The 19,068-nt window shown below is 38.9% G+C and overlaps 1 protein-coding gene across 4 annotated transcripts in view; it reads left to right on the top strand.

Moving 5' to 3' along the window:
• Positions 1 to 19,068, top strand: part of MACROD2 (mono-ADP ribosylhydrolase 2) — a 1,902,899-nt gene that overhangs the window by 613,163 nt on the left and 1,270,668 nt on the right. For all 4 annotated transcript variants that reach the window (XM_081097752.1, XM_081097753.1, XM_081097754.1 and 1 more), the window contains one exon: positions 4,508 to 4,624. In XM_081097752.1, coding sequence (XP_080953878.1) covers positions 4,508 to 4,624 — 117 coding nt within the window. The remainder of the gene's footprint in view (positions 1 to 4,507; positions 4,625 to 19,068) is intronic.

The raw sequence follows: 19,068 nt of genomic DNA, 5'->3' as shown, positions 1-19,068 counted from the left end.
ACAAAGGACTTTTACAAAAATGAAGATTTATTTGTAGTAGATAAAAAGTATGAATACTCCAATGTCCATTTACAGATTGTTATTGGACAAACCCCTGAATCAGAGTGAGAGGGTACCTGCTCTCCTCCTTGGCTCTTGTCAATCTCATAAGAAAGATTTCAGATGAGTGACAGATAGCAGCATTGAAGAAAAGCAAGCAAATTTATTAAGAGAGTAAAGCAAGTAAATGTACAGCACAAGTGGGTGTAATCTGAGTACCCCGCCTGGTGGAGGATTAGGGGTTTATACTTTTCCGCCTACAGGTTTCAAGGTTCCTCTGTAGGATACTTTGGCCAACGGACTAGATTTCAAGGTCACCCTTTTACTTTGTTGTGGCTTTTCCCAGAATTTATGAGAACTGCTGACTTCCCAAGACTGCTGACTTCTTTGTTCAGTGGGTGTGATAACTCTTCTTTTTTCCCTCTTCCCCTCCTCCCGCCTTTGCAGTTCCAAGGTGATTTAAGCTCTGTATGAACCATTTTTTCTCAAGTGTCTTGATTGGGGAGATAAGGTCTTGCATTTCACAAGCTAGCTACAAGTTGGCCTTGATTAATTTTCTTGTCTCAGCTTCCCTATTCCACTTGGCCAGGAATTTTCCTAACTTCTTACTATCCTGACATACAGATAAAGAAATTATGGTATATTCAACAATGGAATATTACTCAAGAAGAAAAAGGAATGACGTACTAATCCATGCAACAACACAGATGAATCTAAAAAAATTTGCTAAGTGAAAGAAGTGATCACCTCCTTCCCCCTCTCTTATATGAAGGTTGAAGTTATGTACCAGGCAAAACTTAGCTATGGTGAATGAAATTAGAACATAGGGTTTCTCTGGGTGCTAAGAAGGGAAATTGGATGGAAAGGACACAAGATAGCTTTTTGGGTTGATGGAAACATTTTGTGTCTTTATTGACATCATGGTTACTTGAGTTTATAATTTTGTTAAAACTCATCAAAACTGGAAAACCCATGCGTATGATTGTTTGTAAATTATAACTCATTAATAGAATTGACGTGAATTAAAAATTAATGTAATGTAGTGGTTCAATATGCCACATGCAGGAATTGAGGTAAGACTGTCTGATTCAATTCCTGAAGGCAGTGAATTATAATGTTAAAAGCATGATTGCTATATCAAATAAACCTGAAGTTTTGAATCACATTGCCAATATTTTGTGAATGTAGGCAAGTTACTAACCTCTGCTAAATTCGTATAAAATGGAGATAATAAAGTTAGTATCTACCTTAAAGGTTGTCCTCATTATAATGCCTGGCACATAGATGCACTCAATACATTTAAGTTATAGTCATTATTATTAAATAGCTCTTTAGCTAGGCTTTCAGCAGAAAGGAATGCTGGTATAACCTTGAAGATTTCAAGAATTAGATATCTACAAAACTGCATTAGGCTACAATCTAAATAATGTAGACAATATGTGACATCATATGATTAAGTACACTAGCGAATCCCATTTTAGTTATCCATTTAAAATTGAGTAACTCATTATCTCTTTGCTAAGAAAATATGTTCACTTTAAAATGCTTGAAGTAGTTGGCTCAGTGTTAATAAGCATCGACTTATTAACCAGGAGGTCACAGTTCGATTCCTGGTCAGGGCACATGCCCAAGTTGTGGGCTTGATCCCCAGTGGGGGATGTGCAGGAGGCAACCAATCAATGATCTCTCTCATCACTGATGGTTGTATCTCTCACTCCCTCTCTCTTCCTCTCTGAAATCAATAAAAATATATTTAAAAAAAATAAAATACTTGAAGTACTTATTAGGGTCATTTTTTCCCCTTAATAGTCTCACCTTCTGTTTTCTATCTCATAATCACTTTTTACATTTTGGCATATATTTTTCCAAAACCCTATATGTATATGTATATAAATTGTGTATGTATGTAAGTGTGTGTATAACTTTATAAATGAAAATGTGACTATACTATATATACTCTTGTAAATGGTATTTCACTTATAAATATTTTCATGTTTATAAATATTTACACATAGAGTTGGCCTATTATTTTAAACTAGCGGCCTGGTGCATGAGATTTCATGCACTGGAGCGGGGGAGCCCTCAGCCCGGCCTGTCCCCTCTCACAGTCTGGGAGCCCTCAGGGGTGGGAGGTGACCTGGCAATCAGGGGAAGGCGACGCCCCATCACACCTCTGCTGCTGCCACTGCCGGCAGTGCAAGCCTTGGCCAGCCCTGGTTACCTGAGCCTCAGGCGGCCCTGGGCAGCTGGGCAGCCGCTTTCTGAGGCTTGCCTGCGCCTCGGGGCAGCCCTGGACCGCTGGGGGGCTGAGGACGGGTTGGCCACACTGCACACCTGCCACCCACCCTGGCGGGGCTGAGGGGACTGGATGCCGCCATCTTAGTGATGGTGTGATGGTCAATTTGCATAGTCCCTCTTTATTAGATAGGATAGCTGTATAATAGTTCATTGCATTGATAAGTCTTTTGATTTATTTAACCACCTCCTTAACTGAGTAATTTCCAGTTTTCACTACATAAACAACTTTAGCCTATCTCTTACTTACATCATGTGCAATTCTGTCATTTCATAGAATATATTTTAAAAAGTAAAATTGCTATAAGAAAGAGTTTGAACAAAATACATCAAAATTTATTTTGTAAGAGGAAATTATGTGTGTGAGTATGTGTGTGCATAAACAGTGAAAGCACGAAGAGCAGAATTCTGAGTTGTCTGGGTGGTAATTGGTGGTTTTCATATTCTGCTTGCTTCTTTATATTCCTGTTTTAAACAAGGAAAAAAGTTATTTTAATATTTACATAAAATTTTCACTTAAGGAGTTTAAGGTATTAACTACCATAGTGGGGTACATGCACTGTACACACTAAGGCAGTATTATTCACGTTCCACCCATGGCCATGGGAAGCAATGTGTTTATGGGCACTGATTTCTAAGGACTTGTATACATACATATAAGCCTAACTAATGGACACAGACAACAGGGGGGTGAAGGCATGAGTTGGGGAGGTCGGGGGGTTTATGGTGGGATAAGGACACATATGTAATACCTTAATCAATAAAGAAATTAAAAAAAAAGAGTCTGGATCTTAGTATAGGTTTTCTGAAACACTGGTTTAGAGTAGTCTGGAGTGATGTCACTTTTTTTGTGAGTGTCTTTGAGGTCCAGGTTCATTCTCAAACTTCAGAGATATGCAAGTAGTGGTGTAGGAAAGCCTGGAGGAGCCTATTTCCCTAGGAGACTTATTCAGCCAGAAGTGATGTCTTCAAGGCAGTCAGTGGTCGCAAAGCCACTGGGACATTCAAAAAGTTTTATGTCCCTCAATGACAATCTCTCGTCAAATATCCAGCTTCCTTTCAAAATAATGACAATAATGATAATAAAGCCATGATCAATTATGTGGTGTTGTGAACTGTGGAGAGAGGGGGACAGTCTTCAGACCCCTAATATCCTGATATATTTTCCCATCTGTACAATCTTGTGTTTCCTTTCTGTCCAAGGACCCCATTCAAAAACAACTAAGAACCCAAGTTCTCAATGTCCTGACTTATGTGCCTGTGGTCTTATAGCTCTCCTCCACCTGTACATTCACTCCAAATTCAGCCATGCAGTTTTCATTTCTAAAAGTATCCAATTTGTGTTTTGAAAAGGTGACTCTTACTGGGGTGGGGGGGGCAGATATGATGGGGAGCAGGATGGGAGGCCAGAAAGCAATGAGACCTGCAGTTGGGGAGCCTGCTCATTAGCAGAGCAGGAGCAGTGGCAGCCAAGTTCTGTTTCAGTCCCTGTCCAGTCAGGGTGGTTCTATGGGTGTTTATCACAACCTAAGCTACCCTTGCCCATCACTTTTTAGTGCCTTGTTAGACACCCCGCAGCAGCGCAGTCATGGCTGTGTCATGCTGTTGTGGGGGTGAAGTGGGGAGGAGGAACGCAGAGGTCTGATTCTCGCTTTGCTTAGTTTTAACTCTACTGTCTCGGTTTTGAGGTGTGTACAAATGTCCTGGAGTGCTTTCCTCACTTTCTTCTCGGCTGTTTTTTGTCTGTGTTTTGAAGGCAATGCTTACCAGCTCAGAAACAGAAGTGTTAGTATTTCTTCCCAACCTTGTGTTTAGTGACATGGACTTGATAGTTTGAAATGGACATGAGAATAATTACACCATGAAATTGCAAAATGCTTCAAATAATGGACTGCCCCCCCCCCCCGCCTCAAGAAGATATATTTTTTAACGTTTAGTAGCATACTACTTCTAAAAATCCTTCTCACGCCCTGTACTCTGTACCCCCGCACACACACGTAAGGTGAAGAAGGGGAGAACATAGTGTTTGAGGGATTGGGCACCATAGTTTTCTTCTGTGGGCTAAGGTGATTTCCAATAGGAGCAAACTGAGTTACTTTTCTCTTCCTATATCAAATTTTTCACTTATTTCCAAAAGGCCAACAATGAGCTAACTTTCTTCTCTGTCCCCCAGTGGATGGCTGCATTCACAGAGCGGCTGGCCCCTGTTTGCTGGCTGAATGCCGCACCCTGAACGGCTGTGATACTGGGCATGCGAAAATCACATGTGGCTATGACCTGCCTGCAAAATGTGAGTACAACTCTTTTGAACACTGTTTCAGAATCTGAGGAGCGTTCTTGCCTCGTTTTATTTCTCAGGTGTGTAACTCGGGAAGGAAATGGCAGTGGCGATATTTAATTAAATGTGCTTATATTAACGTTTTGTACCTGGTAATAAAATGTGTTTTCCAAATATCTAAGGGAATGTCGTTTAACTATAGGTGTTTTCTGTTCAGACCTTCGACAGACGGTCTCTGAAATAGAGAAATAAAAATATGAGCAAAAAAATATATTATAGTATTTAAGTGCCATTGAGTGACAGTTTCTGGAAACGATGCCAATTTCTTATTCCTTGTTCAGGTTTCTTGATTGTGGATGTGTTCAGAGCAAAGGAGATCAAAGTGATGTATTGTGTTTTCAGCTGCCATGTAAAGGCTGATTGGCAATTATAGCCAAGGCATCTGTCACACTTCCCTTTCAGGGAAAAGCCAGTGGAATGCGGTTGTCAGTGTGAGAATGTATTTGCGCTTTGAATGTGGAATGGTCAAAATTTCCATTATATTTGAATAGAGAGAAGTATTGCATTTGATTGACCTTGTTGGTTAGTCATTTAGCCAACTGAGTAGGGTGGTGTGGAATGAGACCAGTGAGAAGGAAACTGGCTAGAGGCACACGCTCTTTTTTTAATCACATTGTCTTCAGGGCCTGGGGCTTGAAGTAGAGAGTTTCATTGCACAGTTAAGGGTGCGCATTGATCCAAAATTGAGGCACTGATTAATTTTTTATTCCATGTACCTGCTTCTTATGATATTGCCTGGATCTGGGAGTACATTTTATGTGAAAGTAAGCACACGATACAATGTGCAGATTATGTGATGTAGAATTGTGCACCAGAAACCTATATAATTTTGTTAACCAGTGTCACCCTAATAAATTCAATAAAAAAGGAAAAGTATGACATGGATTTTAAAAAAAATGTAAAGCTGGTTTTCATTTTTGTTTTAGCACTGGAGAAAACGTGACTAAAAAATTACAATCTGTAGGAGACTCTTTGTTCTTGTACAGACAGGTTGTATAAGAATGGATTTCCCGTGGATCTGTGCGAGGAGAGAGAAAGTGTTACAATGCAAAGATTACTTGAAAATAGGTTTAAATTTGAGGATTTTTAGTAAATAGTAATATACTAAAAGGGTATTTTTCTTTATAAATGTTATAATACTACAGTCTATGTTCCTCACAGTGGGTTGCTAGTGAAAGTATATCAACTGTATACTGTTTAATTTTCCCTTTCATGACTTCTCATTTTTCTTTCTTTGTTACTGTTTTAACCTTGTGCCAAATGCCCCCTCACTCCTAGTTGGATGATATGTTTATGTCAAATAATATCCTTTGTGTACATTGTGTTCAGAGAAGTTGTCCCTATGACTCAGAGAATCTGAGTATTAAAGGTGATTTCATTTCTAAGTTTATGTGACCCAGTGTTTATTAATATTGGTCATTCTTTCTTTTTAACAACATAATACCTTTGTGATATAGTTAACCAATACCATCCTGAGAGCAAGCAGATGATCAATTAGTTTTAGACTTGTATCTGTCCTTAAACCAGAGAATAAGGCCTGATTCCCTATTGATTCACTACTTTTTTAATATATTAACCCTACCAGACCGCTGTACCGATTTTTCAGTAATTTCCACACAAAGGTGGAATATTGGCGCTAGATGAAAGGTACATGAAAGGTAGACCTATTTTCTACAATGTCTCCAAGTTCCATCTTATTCTAACCACTTGTTTGCATGTAACTAACATTTTTCTAAATCATGTTGGTTTTTTCTCTTTAATGCTCAGGAGCCCAGGTATAGGGGACAATTAGGTTCTGGGCCTCAGGTCTGGTAGGATTAAAGCACATATCAAAAATTCTTCAGCTCTGAGATTTCTGAAGACAAGTAACCTTGGAATTTCTAAATATGATCAAATGAAATGGTGGCTCTAGTGTATGGAATGACACTATGACAATCTTGTTTAATGTGCTTGCTCTTGTCTAACATCTCTCTAAATAACCAGTTCAGCTTAGTTCAGGGTTGTTGAAGAATTGTACAATGCCAGGCCCCGAGGTACAAAGGTCAATACTACCAATACACGAGTTGGAGGAATTCTCTGATCGAGTCATACCTTTGAACTAAGGTGCGGCTTTCTTGCACATCCCAGAGCAGGTGAGACAAGAAATCTAGACATGAAAAGTCCTCAGGACTCGATACAGAATCCCAGTGAGCTGAAATGTGAGAGCCTGGCACGCCTTTAAGTCGCTGCACACAGCCGACAGGGCATGTCTTGTAAAAAATGCAAAGGAAATGTAATAGAAATTGCCAGATTGGAATTGCAGTGCCACCTCCTAAAGTCACACATACAGATTCTGTGAATGCCCTGATACTTTTCTGTATTTAGTAAGATTTAACAATTTATTACAACATAAAGAAAAGCAAGGGAGGCAATGCAAGAATGAGTAATAATAGCTTACATTTATATGCCACTTTATAGTATGGCACAGTACTTTCACAAGCCCTCATATTTTAAATTATATTTTTCTAAACATCCTGTGTGTTCCTTTTTCCTTTTCTGCTCCCTGAGAGACGTTTTCCTTTCTCATCAATTTGGTTTATCCATTTCAGAGTCATTAGCAATCCACAGATGTGCTTTTGTAGAGAGAGAATGAAAAGGGAGCTCATTACATACTGTTTGGGTCATTTTCCCTCCATATTTAATAACTCCATGACAGTTTGACAGCCGAGACTAGCTCCTGTCTGTCCTCTGTGGCAGTGGGTTTATCATTACAGGGCCACTAAAGCCAGTCATCCAGCTACCAGTGATAATATCTTCATGCATCAGCAACGTGTTTGTAAAGTGCTATCACATGGGTTACAGACAAACTGGGTAATTTTGGACCGGTCTTTGCTTTTTTTTTTTCCTGCTTGCTAAATTAATCTATTTATAAATGCTTATATTTTAATTAAATATACTTATAGTCTACTAAAGGCCCAGTGCATGAAATTCACACACATGTAGGGTCCCTAGCAGCCACCTGCTGCCACTGTGGGAAGGGCCTCCCGACCCCCTGCCTCCTGCCACCTGCAGCCACTGCTGCAGCTGGCCCTGCGCCTCCCCGCTCCTCCCCCGGTCAAACTCCTGGTCAAACTCCAGGTTGATGGGACAATTTGCATATTAGGCTTTTATTATGAATGATAAGCCTCAGATATTGAGCTTATGGCTTGGATGTTTTGAATAATTTGTTTTGATGTAAAATATCCAATATTTCTTTTCAAAAGTAATCTGAAGAGTGAAAGAATATAGGCCCATATTTTATTGAAGGCTATTGCTAAGGAAATGACGTAGGGACTGAACTAAGGACTGCTCATGAAATTGGAACTTTGGGGACTTTCTCTTCTATAATATTAGAGATTTGGGGGGTTCATGATACAGTTTAGATTTCTATAGTTTTAGAGCTTTATCAGCATGTTGGGATATTTCTATTTATGCTATTATAATTCTTACTAGAGGGCCAGGGTCACCTGGGAAAGGTTTGTTCATCCCTGTCACAGTTTGAGTGTCAATATCTGGCATAGTGTCTCTGAATTAATGTGAATGAATCAGTGGTCAAACGCATGAATTATTTCAGACATTTTCACCTGGAGAATAGCTTTGTGTTGCTTTCACTTCTAATTCTTTCCCTCCTGCAATCCATTCTGCCCAGTGCATATAGATTAATATGCCTGAATCCTGAGTCCTTGTAATTGTCTAGGATATTCTAGATGATGTGATCCTCCGTACTTCTCTGACATCGCCTCCTACCCTCTCCCTCACTCATTAAGGCTGTTTTGCTAATATTTACTGCCTTTGTATTAACATTCCCTCTGCCTGGAATTCTATTCTTCTACTTACCTATGTGGCTTGCTCATTCACCTACTTCAAACCCTTGATCAAACCCTAATCAACATATTTATAACTGCTTCTCAGCTGTATTTGTAATTGCTTATGTAGTATTAACTTTTAAATACACTGTATCATTTACTTGTTTTATTTATTTACTGTCCCCCGACTCCCACCCCCACAAGAATAAAGGCAGATATTTTTTTCTGCATCTTTTTCATTTATTGCTGTATCCATGCAGCTTAGAAAAATAGGGGTTCAAATATATTTGTTGACTGAATTAATGAAATCTAACTCTCCTCCTCTCAAATCCTTCACTAGGCTTTTACTTTAAACATAGACTTGTTAGCCTTATCTTTGGCCTTCCATGATTTAATGCCATATCTTGAACTATTTACAACCTTTTATGTGATCTGAATTGCTCATAATGGTATGTCTGTGCGGGGGTTTGTGTTCAGGGCTATCTCAAAAGCTCTTTCTCTGTTTCATTATAGCTATCTTCCACACTCAGCTCAAATATCACTTCTACAATAAAACAAGTCTTCCCTTATCAACTCAGCTAAAAGTACTTTCTTTTTCCTTCAAAATCCAGAATGCTGTAGTTAACAGGCTGAGGGCACTTTTATTGTGTGACTGTTTATTGTTATCTGTGTGAACTTTCCACCTGTCTAGTAGCCCTTTGTATATGTTAATGGATGCTAGAGCCTTATCTATCAAATGAATTAATTGTTGAAGGTGGAAAGCTGGTTAATGATTGATTAATTGCTGGTGGGGGGATGCAAAAGAAAATGTATACTAATACTCCTGAGAAATGATGAAATTAGTATCAAGTATCCCTTGTGTTTTTAATCATATTTTAACATACTTCTAATTTCAAACACTTTTGTCTAAGAAACTTACTCTTAATCGAGTTTTTCCTAGAGGTGAACAAATAAAAATAAAGAAATCATCAACTTTATTCAGTTATTTTCATGATAGTTCACCTCTGTTTTATTTCTTAAGAATGCTTCGTTTTTAGGCTTTAGGGCTGAATAATCATCAAAGATAAATTGAAAAAATATTAAACTTGTATGCATAAAATAGTGGAATCTGTTTCTTTTATTCCTTCTATTTAATCTTTGGAAGTCGTGAAAGGGTAATATTAGCATCAAACTTACAGTTTTTCATCAGTTTTTGAAAGGCAACTCTAGGGTGGGAGACCATAGCATTATATGTTTGAATATCATAGAGCGGTATAAAATCAGAGTCCTTATTATGTTTCCAGGTGCAATAATAATCAGATAATGGTAGCTCAGAAGGTACTGTTGATAATAATTAGTACTTCTCTTCTGCCCTTCATCAAAAATCATAGTACTTTGAAACATTAGCTGATCAACCCTTTTGAAATTTCTGTGGTGAAGTAACATGACAAGTGATAATATTTTATCACAATACAAAAAGGAATTCAGGTACAGAGAGGCTAAATTTGTTTTTCCCAATATAAATGAAAAAACCGCCACAAAAAACAGACTCATAAATACAGAGAACAGACTGATGTTTGCCAGAGTAGAGGGGTTTGGGGAACTGGGTGAAAAAGGTGAAGGAATTGAGAAGTACAGATTAGTAGTTACAAAGTAGTCATAGGGATATGGAATACAGCATAGGGAATATACTCAGTAATAGTCTAATAACAATGTATGGTGCCAGTTGTGTGCTGGAGGTGTGTGTGTGGTGGTGGGGTGGGTGTATGTTGTCTGCCCAATATGCCATACACCTGAAACTAATATAAAATAATGTTGAATGTAAACTGTAATTGAAAATATTTTAAAAAGTTTAATTTATTGTTCCCAATAACAAAGTGAGTCCATATTAGAGGCATGGCAAAGTATCCTTGAACCAGGGAAAGAGTCTATGGCAAGTGTTGCTCAAGCCTGCTTCCTGTTTTTGTAAATAAAATTTTATTAGAACACAGCCATGCCCATCTGCGTGCATATTGTGTATAACTGGTGTCATGTGGCAGAACTGAGTACTTGAAACAGAGACTGTGTGACCACAAAGCCTGAAACATTTCCTCTCAGTCCCTTTACAAAAATAATTTGCCTGCTCCTGGTCTAGGGCCATCTCCACTTTTATATGGAGGAAGCTGAGATCCAGAGACCTTAAATGTCTATTGGATTTTATTGAATATATGTGACTTACTTAGATTACTATTGATGGAATGGAGACTAAAATGCATGCCTTCTATTTCTTGGGACAGTCCTTACTTCTGTTGCCTCAACAGAACATTGCCTTGGGAGGATCATCTGAAGTCTTCAAAACGTTTCAAATTATAAGGACACCTTGAAAAAAAGTCTAGAAAAAAATGACTCTTTTTCTCAATAGGGCCAGAACTAGAAAGTGAATAAGTTCAGACTCTGAAGGGAGAGTTAATTCAAACCATCAGATGATTAGCCAATAAATCTTTATTTTTTGCTTCCTCCAGTGGTGGTAGCTAAGATGTTGAAAGGGAGCCTGTAGTCCTGAGGAAATTCAGTTTCTAGAGTAGGTAACTTAGATGATGCTTCTTCGAGTTCTCCAGAATCATGCCTCATTTCAGCCACGTGGGCCGCATAGCAGGGGTTTGATTGTGAAGGCAGTGGAGTGGGCATAATGCTAAGAGGCTGCTTTCACCAGTATTTGATGGAGACCTGAGGACCCTCACAAGCTCTTTTTCCATAATTAAATTACTTACATTCCATAAAGAGAGAAATGGCTTTTGAAGAACAAAAAAAATCATCTTCCTTTCTTGAGAGGGAGATGGGATTGTTCCTCCTAAAATCAAACCTGATTGGCTCATTTCCTTTTAATGCTTTAGCAATTTCATGTCGATTGGGATCTATTTCTTTGTAATTACCACCCCTTTCATTTATGTAAGCAGTTTCATATATTTGTGATCCTTATGATGGATGTGGCAGTAGGAAGGGCAGGAAGATTGTGAAACCCCAGAGCATTAGTTCTCAAATGTGCTCAGTAGCAGTGGCAGCAGCATCTGAGAATTTGTTAGAGATGCAAATTCTCAGGCCCCACCCCAGACCTACTGAATCAGAAAGTCTGTGACTTTGATGTGTGCTCAAGTGTGAGGACCATTGACCTACAGTGGTATAATCCTGGGCAGAGCCCTTGCCATTGAGCCTCTTGCCCTACAACCCTTTTGCTACACAATACAGGCAACCTTTTGGGTCACAAGGTAAGTCTTTGTTTGAAGAGAACTCCTACATTCTCTTCCTCTGTCATTTTTTTTTTTCACATTTAGCAATGCTGTCTGCATTTGTATTTGTTTGTTGCTTATCTTCTTAAACAGAATAACATCTAAGAGAGCAGACATCATATCAGTCTCATTCATCTGGTGTCCTTAGCATCCGCCATAGTAACCTGCACAGTTACTTGATACACATTAACTGGAAGAATTAATGAAAGCATTGTCTTTGTCATAGTCATAGCTGCCACTGCAGGAAGACAGCCAAGAAGATACGCAAGATAGGACTAGGTGATCATGGAAATCTGCAGAGCTAGGCCTGCTGCCACTGGAAGCCTTTCTGTGATCCCATTAGCAAACCTGCTGCTTCTTCGAGGACTCTAGCAGAGTACTGGAGCACTAGGACAAAATTTGCTTATTTTTGTCCACAGGGCACACACATAACCCACACTTAGATGATTTCCTTTCATTTTCTCTCTTCTTTATTTGGCCTATTGTGATAACATAAATTCCATCCCCGGGTGGCTTTGCAATGAAATAACTAAACAGTTCTAATGGTAAATAGTGTCTTTAAAAAAAAATTACTTTTTGGAAGGAACTGGCATTCACATTGTGGTATTTCGGCTGAGTGTAAAATGCCTCTGGCTTGCATTGTTGGACATCTTCACAGGCCTTCACAGGACATTGCCTATACCTTCTTTTTCCTATGTGATCAATAGGATGTAACAGAGTAAATCAATTCTGGGTAATAATGTAAATGGGCTCTCGAAGGCAATCCCTGCTGTGAAATAAGCAGTTAGCTGCGACACTGGCATTAACCACCATGGGGATAATCAGCCTTTGGATGTGTTTAATCAGAGTTATCAGCTAAGATTAAAAAGAGAGTTACTGTTGTGCAGGGATAATCATTGTAAGTATTTAAAAGATGAATATTTGAAGGTGCTCTCATCAATTAAAGCCATCAGAATTGCTTTGAGTAATTTAGGATGCGCTAAGGTCAGGCACAAGCAAACAGAAAAAGTTAATCTCAGACCCAGAGTAGTTAAGGGCAGGAATTGCAGAATAGCTTTATTGAAATAAGTAGTGAATGCTGTTAAGTGAAGATTTTGCCCAGTACTAAAATGTTCTTTGAACTATTATTACTAGCACATGTGACTTGATTCAAAAGTGGGCAACACAGAACAATTTGTAAATGTATTAATTCTCCTTGCAGTTAAGCACTAATCCCAAAAATGAAATATTAGACCACTCTATGGCTTGATGAGATGTGTTTCCAGTTGAAAATATTGATGGAACCAAGCTCTGTACTGTAGAATAAAAGGTTGACTCTGGGACAAGGATACTATATATCAGGTAGAAGGTCTGAGAAGTTCTGAATCCAGGACATTCTAATTAGTAAAATCCCTTAACCTTTGAGCCCAGGGTTGTTCACCCATGGTTATCTGGAGTTTGTAATATCTCCCTCAGATGAGAATGTTAGGGATATACACAGAGGCACTTTTTAGTAGTGTAAGGCATCATAAAGATATTGGCTTTATTATTACTTAAAAGTACTTAGCATACCTAATTTACTTATTCAACCAATGTTTATTGAGTGCTTGCTCTGAATTAGTGTGCTCTTTTAGAATGCAGAAAACTATAGTGATGGAGATGACTAAGATTCCAGTCCATTCTCAGGTTCTAATAGATAATAAACATATTCACATAAAAGCAGAAAACCTCAGATAATGTCAGGGCTCTAAGGAAAATAAGATGTGACAATAAAATGTATAGTGGAGGGAGGGGGTCTACTTTTTCTATGGTGATCTGGCAAGGCCTCCCAAAGAGATGGTGTTTGAACTGAGAGCCATCTACTAACTGGGGAAAATTCATTGCTGGCAGGGAGAAAGCGCTGTTACCACGGGGTTAAAAACAAAATCATCATTTCTATTCTGTAAAATGAGATGGTCCATACATTTTTCAATTGTTCTTCCTTGCTGCAGATATTGAACTTCAGGTCTGACATATGTATAATTTTCATTTTAGTCTGACTTTTGGAGGTACTAGAGGGAGTGCTGCTGTCACGGGAGTTGACAGGAATTTAACGATCTCCTCATCTGACCTCCTGTTTTACAGCTAGGGACACTGAGGCCCAGACAAATTCTTGCTTTTTCCCAGACCATATGGTAAAGGATAGAGCCTGGGCATCTGGACTCAGAGCATGGTGCTCCTTCTGCCTTTCCTGGAGTCTCTTCAATCATGTGAACTCTCTTATAGGAGTATGGTGGGAATGTAATCAACTCTTAAGTGAGGTGATGCACATGAAATTTCTTATTTCACATGGAAATTTACTGTTAATACTAATTTAGATGAGTTTAATTATGACACCCAGAGCACTACTAAGTAAAGTTTATGACAACAATCCATTTGAACATGTAGAGCAGTGATTGGTATCTAAGAAAATATGGAAGTCACAATAGCAATGAAGAAAAGTCCTATGTCAACCTCAGGACATGGACATTTGTCCCTGCTTCCTTCCAACAGAAAAGGGAAACTCTTTAGAAGTAATTTTGAAAACTTCAGATAACTGGTTTGAAAGATTTACTACAAATCCTGTGATATTTCTTCCCCTTGTATATGGCCTGGACTTAACGACTCCCTTTGGTGAATAGGATATGTCAGAGTAATGGAATCACTGAGATTAGGTTACAGAAAGACTGTGCCTTCCGTTTTTGCTGCCATCTCTTACTTTGTTTCTCTCAAATCACTCATTACTTTCCTAGGGCACCGTAAAAAATTACCACAAAAGTGAAAGTTTAAAATAGCATTTATCCTTTCACAATCTGGAAGCCAGAGGTCTTAAGTGAAGATATCAACAGGGCTCCATTCCTTCTGAAGTTTCGAGGGGAAAGCCCATCCTTGCCTCTTCCAGCTTTGGTGGCTCCATGGCTATGGCGACAGAATCCCAATGTTTGTTTCTGTCTTCACATGACCATCTTCCCTGGGTCTCTCTGTACCTTGTCCCTTTTTCCTCCTTTAAAAGGATACTTGTCATTGGATTTAGGCCTATCCTAATCTAGGATGATCTCAAGGTCTTGAGATCAGTTACTTAACTATATCTGCAAAGACCCTTTTTTTCAAAATAAATTCGCATTCACAAGTTCTTGGGTGCAGGATATGGACCTATCTTTTTGAGGGTCACTACTGCACACACTACACATTCTCCTTAGTCAGCTTCCATGTCATGTGAAAGCCCTGAAAAGAGGAAAACCAGCTACCATGTGGTGAGGGAACTCGGCCTCTGAAGAGGCCCATACTGCGGGGAACTTGGGTCTGCCTGAAACAAGGTAAGTGAGCTTGGAAATAGATATTCTGAGATGTGCCAATAGCCATACAAGTGAGCTTGGGGGCACATCCTTCAATCCCAGTCAAGCTCTCAGCTGTCTGCAGCCCTGGCTGGCAACTTTTCTGCAACATCATGAAAGGCCCTGAACCTGAACCACCCGGTGAATCCACTCTTGAGTTCTTGACTTGCAGAAGCTGGGAGATAATGAATGTTTGCTCATTTAAGTCAGGGATATTCACTATGTTGCAATAGCAATAATGTAGAAACCATGGCTATGGGCTTTATTAAACAGTGCAAGGAGCCCACTGTCAGAATGGTTGGTGCCCATCACGTTTTCTCAGCACATGGCGGAGGGGCAGGCCGAAACACAAGGTGAAAATGAAATAGAACTTGGGGTAATGTCATACTTTGTCAGTTATCTTAAAATCAAGAAATGCAACCATACTACTTTATCATACCTTTGCCATAGATAGCACACTAGATCAGAAAGAAGGTTAGGAATGTAAATTTCTGTCATTTTTTCTTAAAAAAAGAAAAGATTACTCGATTAGGTTCAAGCAGAATCTGAAGTCCAGCTTAGTAAAGAAAGGTTGGAAGGAAAACAACACAAACCAAAACATGTAATTGATTATTAATGTTTACCTGGTATTCCTTTAAGTGTTCCCAGTGTTTTTGCACCTGCCACTCACATGCTCTGTATGCTTAGGAAATGCCGTTTTCATTTTGAGGGTGGGATTTATTCAGCTTCTATGCGGTGTTGATGCTTTGAGCTAAAGGAAGGCGAGGTAACTTCCTATTCACAGTTGCAGCAGTGCCCTTCTAAATGTTTGCTGTGCAGGGTCATGTGCTTCCCATTTGCTCCCTCATTTTTCAGAACCACAGAGAGTTTGCTCCATTTCTAATCACATGCTATTTGTGAAATCCCTATAATTTCCTAAAGCTTGCCTGCAGAAGCTTTCCTCTTCCTACCGGTGACATTTGGCAGAAAGATTTATTCCCCCTCTGTGTGTATTCTGCTTAGTGAAGATCATCAAAAACAACCTTAACCGTATACTTGCAAATTCTCGTTCAAATTATGTCTGTATTGAATTTAGAGTTCAGCCTTGCATTTGAAGGTGTGTGAAGGGCAAAGGGCTGCTTTAGAAATCCCTTCCATGTACATGCACTCAGCTTTTTGTTTTCTACATCATGGCATACAATGCCAAACTGCTGCCTCCCTTTACATGGCCAGGTGATTTTGTTCTTGTTCTGTTACTCCTATAGTTTGGTATGTCATGTACACACATATAGAGATTTTTCATGTACTCCATTAGAAGCACATTTCATTATTCTGAGCACAGATTTCCTTCTGCATTGTAATAGGTTTATGAGTATGGAATTCAGGCTTTTTTGTGTGTGGAGCTATTTGCGGGAGAGCAATCTGGGGAGAGTTTGGATTTGGTGGACTGGGATGGAAGGCCCCAGGGTTCTCCCTGGAAACCTACTGAGAGGCAACTGAGGGGAGGCAGAGGAGAGCTAACCGCTGTGCTGGGCAAGTTGTCAGTACTGGGCCTTCCTCTTCCACGAGTCCAGGACATGTCCTCCCTGTTGCTTTAAAATTAATAAAAATTACCTTGGTTATTTTCCTCTTAATAGTATGCCTGAATAGTAGAGTGTATGTGAAGAATGATGAGAGATTGAGAAACCCACATCAAAGTATATATATATCAAGAATGGGCAGGGCTCTGTACGTAGAATATCACATAGTTATGAGATTGATCATTGTAAGCTATGTACATAGAGGGAGGGGAAATTTAGAGAACCACACATCCAAAAAGAGCTATTATTTCAAACATTTCCTTAATTCTCTGTTGTCTGCAATAGTGGGGTTTCTCCATATACCAAATTTACTGTTTGTCATGGGCACCAAACCTGTTACCTTAAACACATTAACAGTAGTCCAAGAAACATTCTAATGCTTATGCCTATTTTGAGATTAACCACTACAGGACATTCTCCCCCTCCCCCCCCCTCTTATTTTCCTTTTTACCACTCTACTACATTCAGAAATGATGGGATCAATATTTTAAAGCCTGTATGATAGATGTTCCTATTTATTTTTCACCATGTTTTTGACTTTTTATTCATCACTGTTACTGAGGACAATGGAGCTTTTAGTAAGAGTCTCACAATTACATTTTAAGGCTTGAAGAAAAATCTAGGAATCACTCTGTCAGCAACTGAATCCTATTTCTCCCTTTAAAAACTAGGTAAGAGTTCTTCCTCCCTGTTGCTTAAGACAGTGTACTTTGCATCTAACAATCTGTCTGGCATATAGTAAATAGTGATACGTGTTTCATTCATTCAGCAAACTCTGGTTCCTGAGATCTGTGGCAGATGCTTTGCTTATCTTTTGGAAAAGAATGATGTGCAAAACATGGACCACACCCTCAGAGAGTTTACTTGAGTTGAGCTGAAATGAATCAAGTGACTTGCCCAATATCACACAGATATTTAACTGATAAAACTGTGCCAAGTACGCAAATTGTCAGATTTTCAGGCTGTGGTCCTTTCTTCTTTTTCATGGAGATTTTATTTGGGGAATCTTATAATGAAATGATCTAGTGATGTTGCCCTTTCCTCATGTTTCCAAGTGGTTTTCACATACAGTGACCAAGGAAATTGTCAGTGGATTCCAACACATCTGTACACTGGGGTGTGGAAGAGGGACATGGTACCTCTCTCTCTGTCTAGTAGAGTGAGTGATCTGGAAAACCTTATTTTCACTTGGCCTCAGGGGCACACAGGCCTTTCTTGACAGGAGTTTGGTATAATAGCTGACTAATATTTTCTAATGATACATTTTCTAATGACACATAAAGCACATCCTTGTAATTCCTATGAAAGAGTTTTATGTTTCATATTATTTTAGTGATTTGTAAACATTTTTAATAATTCATATAATTTGATAGCCATGTTTTAGGAAGATAAACTTTTGAATCTCTAGTCCCCAAATCACAATGTCAAACATGCATTGTCATACAATACAGAAGCCAATTAGTAAGCATAGACTAATTCATTATATGGTATTAATCTGCTTATTTTCCTTTGCTATACCTTTTTGATAGACACCTATCTATATCACAGCCTCTGTTCCAAGTTATCTTCCCATACGCAAAAGACTTGACTTACTGTCTAGTGTTATAGAGCCTGTCTACTTTGGGGTTTCCTTTTGCTCTTTTTCTTTTTCTTCTTAGTGCTATGTAAATTCCTCTCAATTTATTTTATTTTATTGATTAACATGTGGCATAATCCATATAAAAGATAGAATTTAGAACTTCCTGAAGTCAGAACCATATAACTAGAAGTATGTATATGAGTGTTCTTCCTGTCTGGAACTTTCTTTCCATTGACATCCACATCCCATAAAAGAGTGAGGAACATGAGCTTTGAAGCCCATCATTCTTGGTCAAATTCAGTCTCTGGTTTGGGGCAAATTATGAAATTCCTTCGTGCCTCCATGTTGCCCATTGGAAATGGGGATAAAAATAGCTGTGCACTCACAGGAATGTTGAGGATTGTGGGCTGTTGTCTGAGTGACACTCGGAGCACTGCCTGCAGTCTAGTGGATGCTGCTTCTCAGTAAGCTCATCACTCTATCCTCTGGCCCAGCTTTAGTTGATGTCACGGCCGTTGTCATCATGATATTATTTTATGTTTTTATTTCTTCATTTGTGTCTTCTACTGGAATGTAACCTTCATGAAAGCAGGAGTTTTGTTCCTGCTGTATCCACAGAGCCCAGGAAGGTTATTTTAAACAATCTGTGAATGAATGAATGTACACTTGAAGTTTAATTATGTGTAATTACTAGTAGAGTTACTGGAATAACTAAAAAATCATTTAGTTTCATGCTCTCTTCATTGGTCTCTTCCAATAACTTGGCTAATAGTCATAAATAAGCCAGGAAAATAGCATCCATGTTTGGGAAGGTCAAGACCACATTTGACATTTGGTATACCTACAAAGAATATTTT

Source organism: Myotis nattereri, assembly GCF_964212035.1.
Source record: "Myotis nattereri genome assembly, chromosome: 8".
NCBI classification, from domain to species: Eukaryota; Metazoa; Chordata; class Mammalia; order Chiroptera; family Vespertilionidae; genus Myotis; species Myotis nattereri.
The sequence above is the reverse complement of the archived record's forward strand: the minus strand, read 5'-3'. Positions and strand labels throughout refer to the sequence as shown.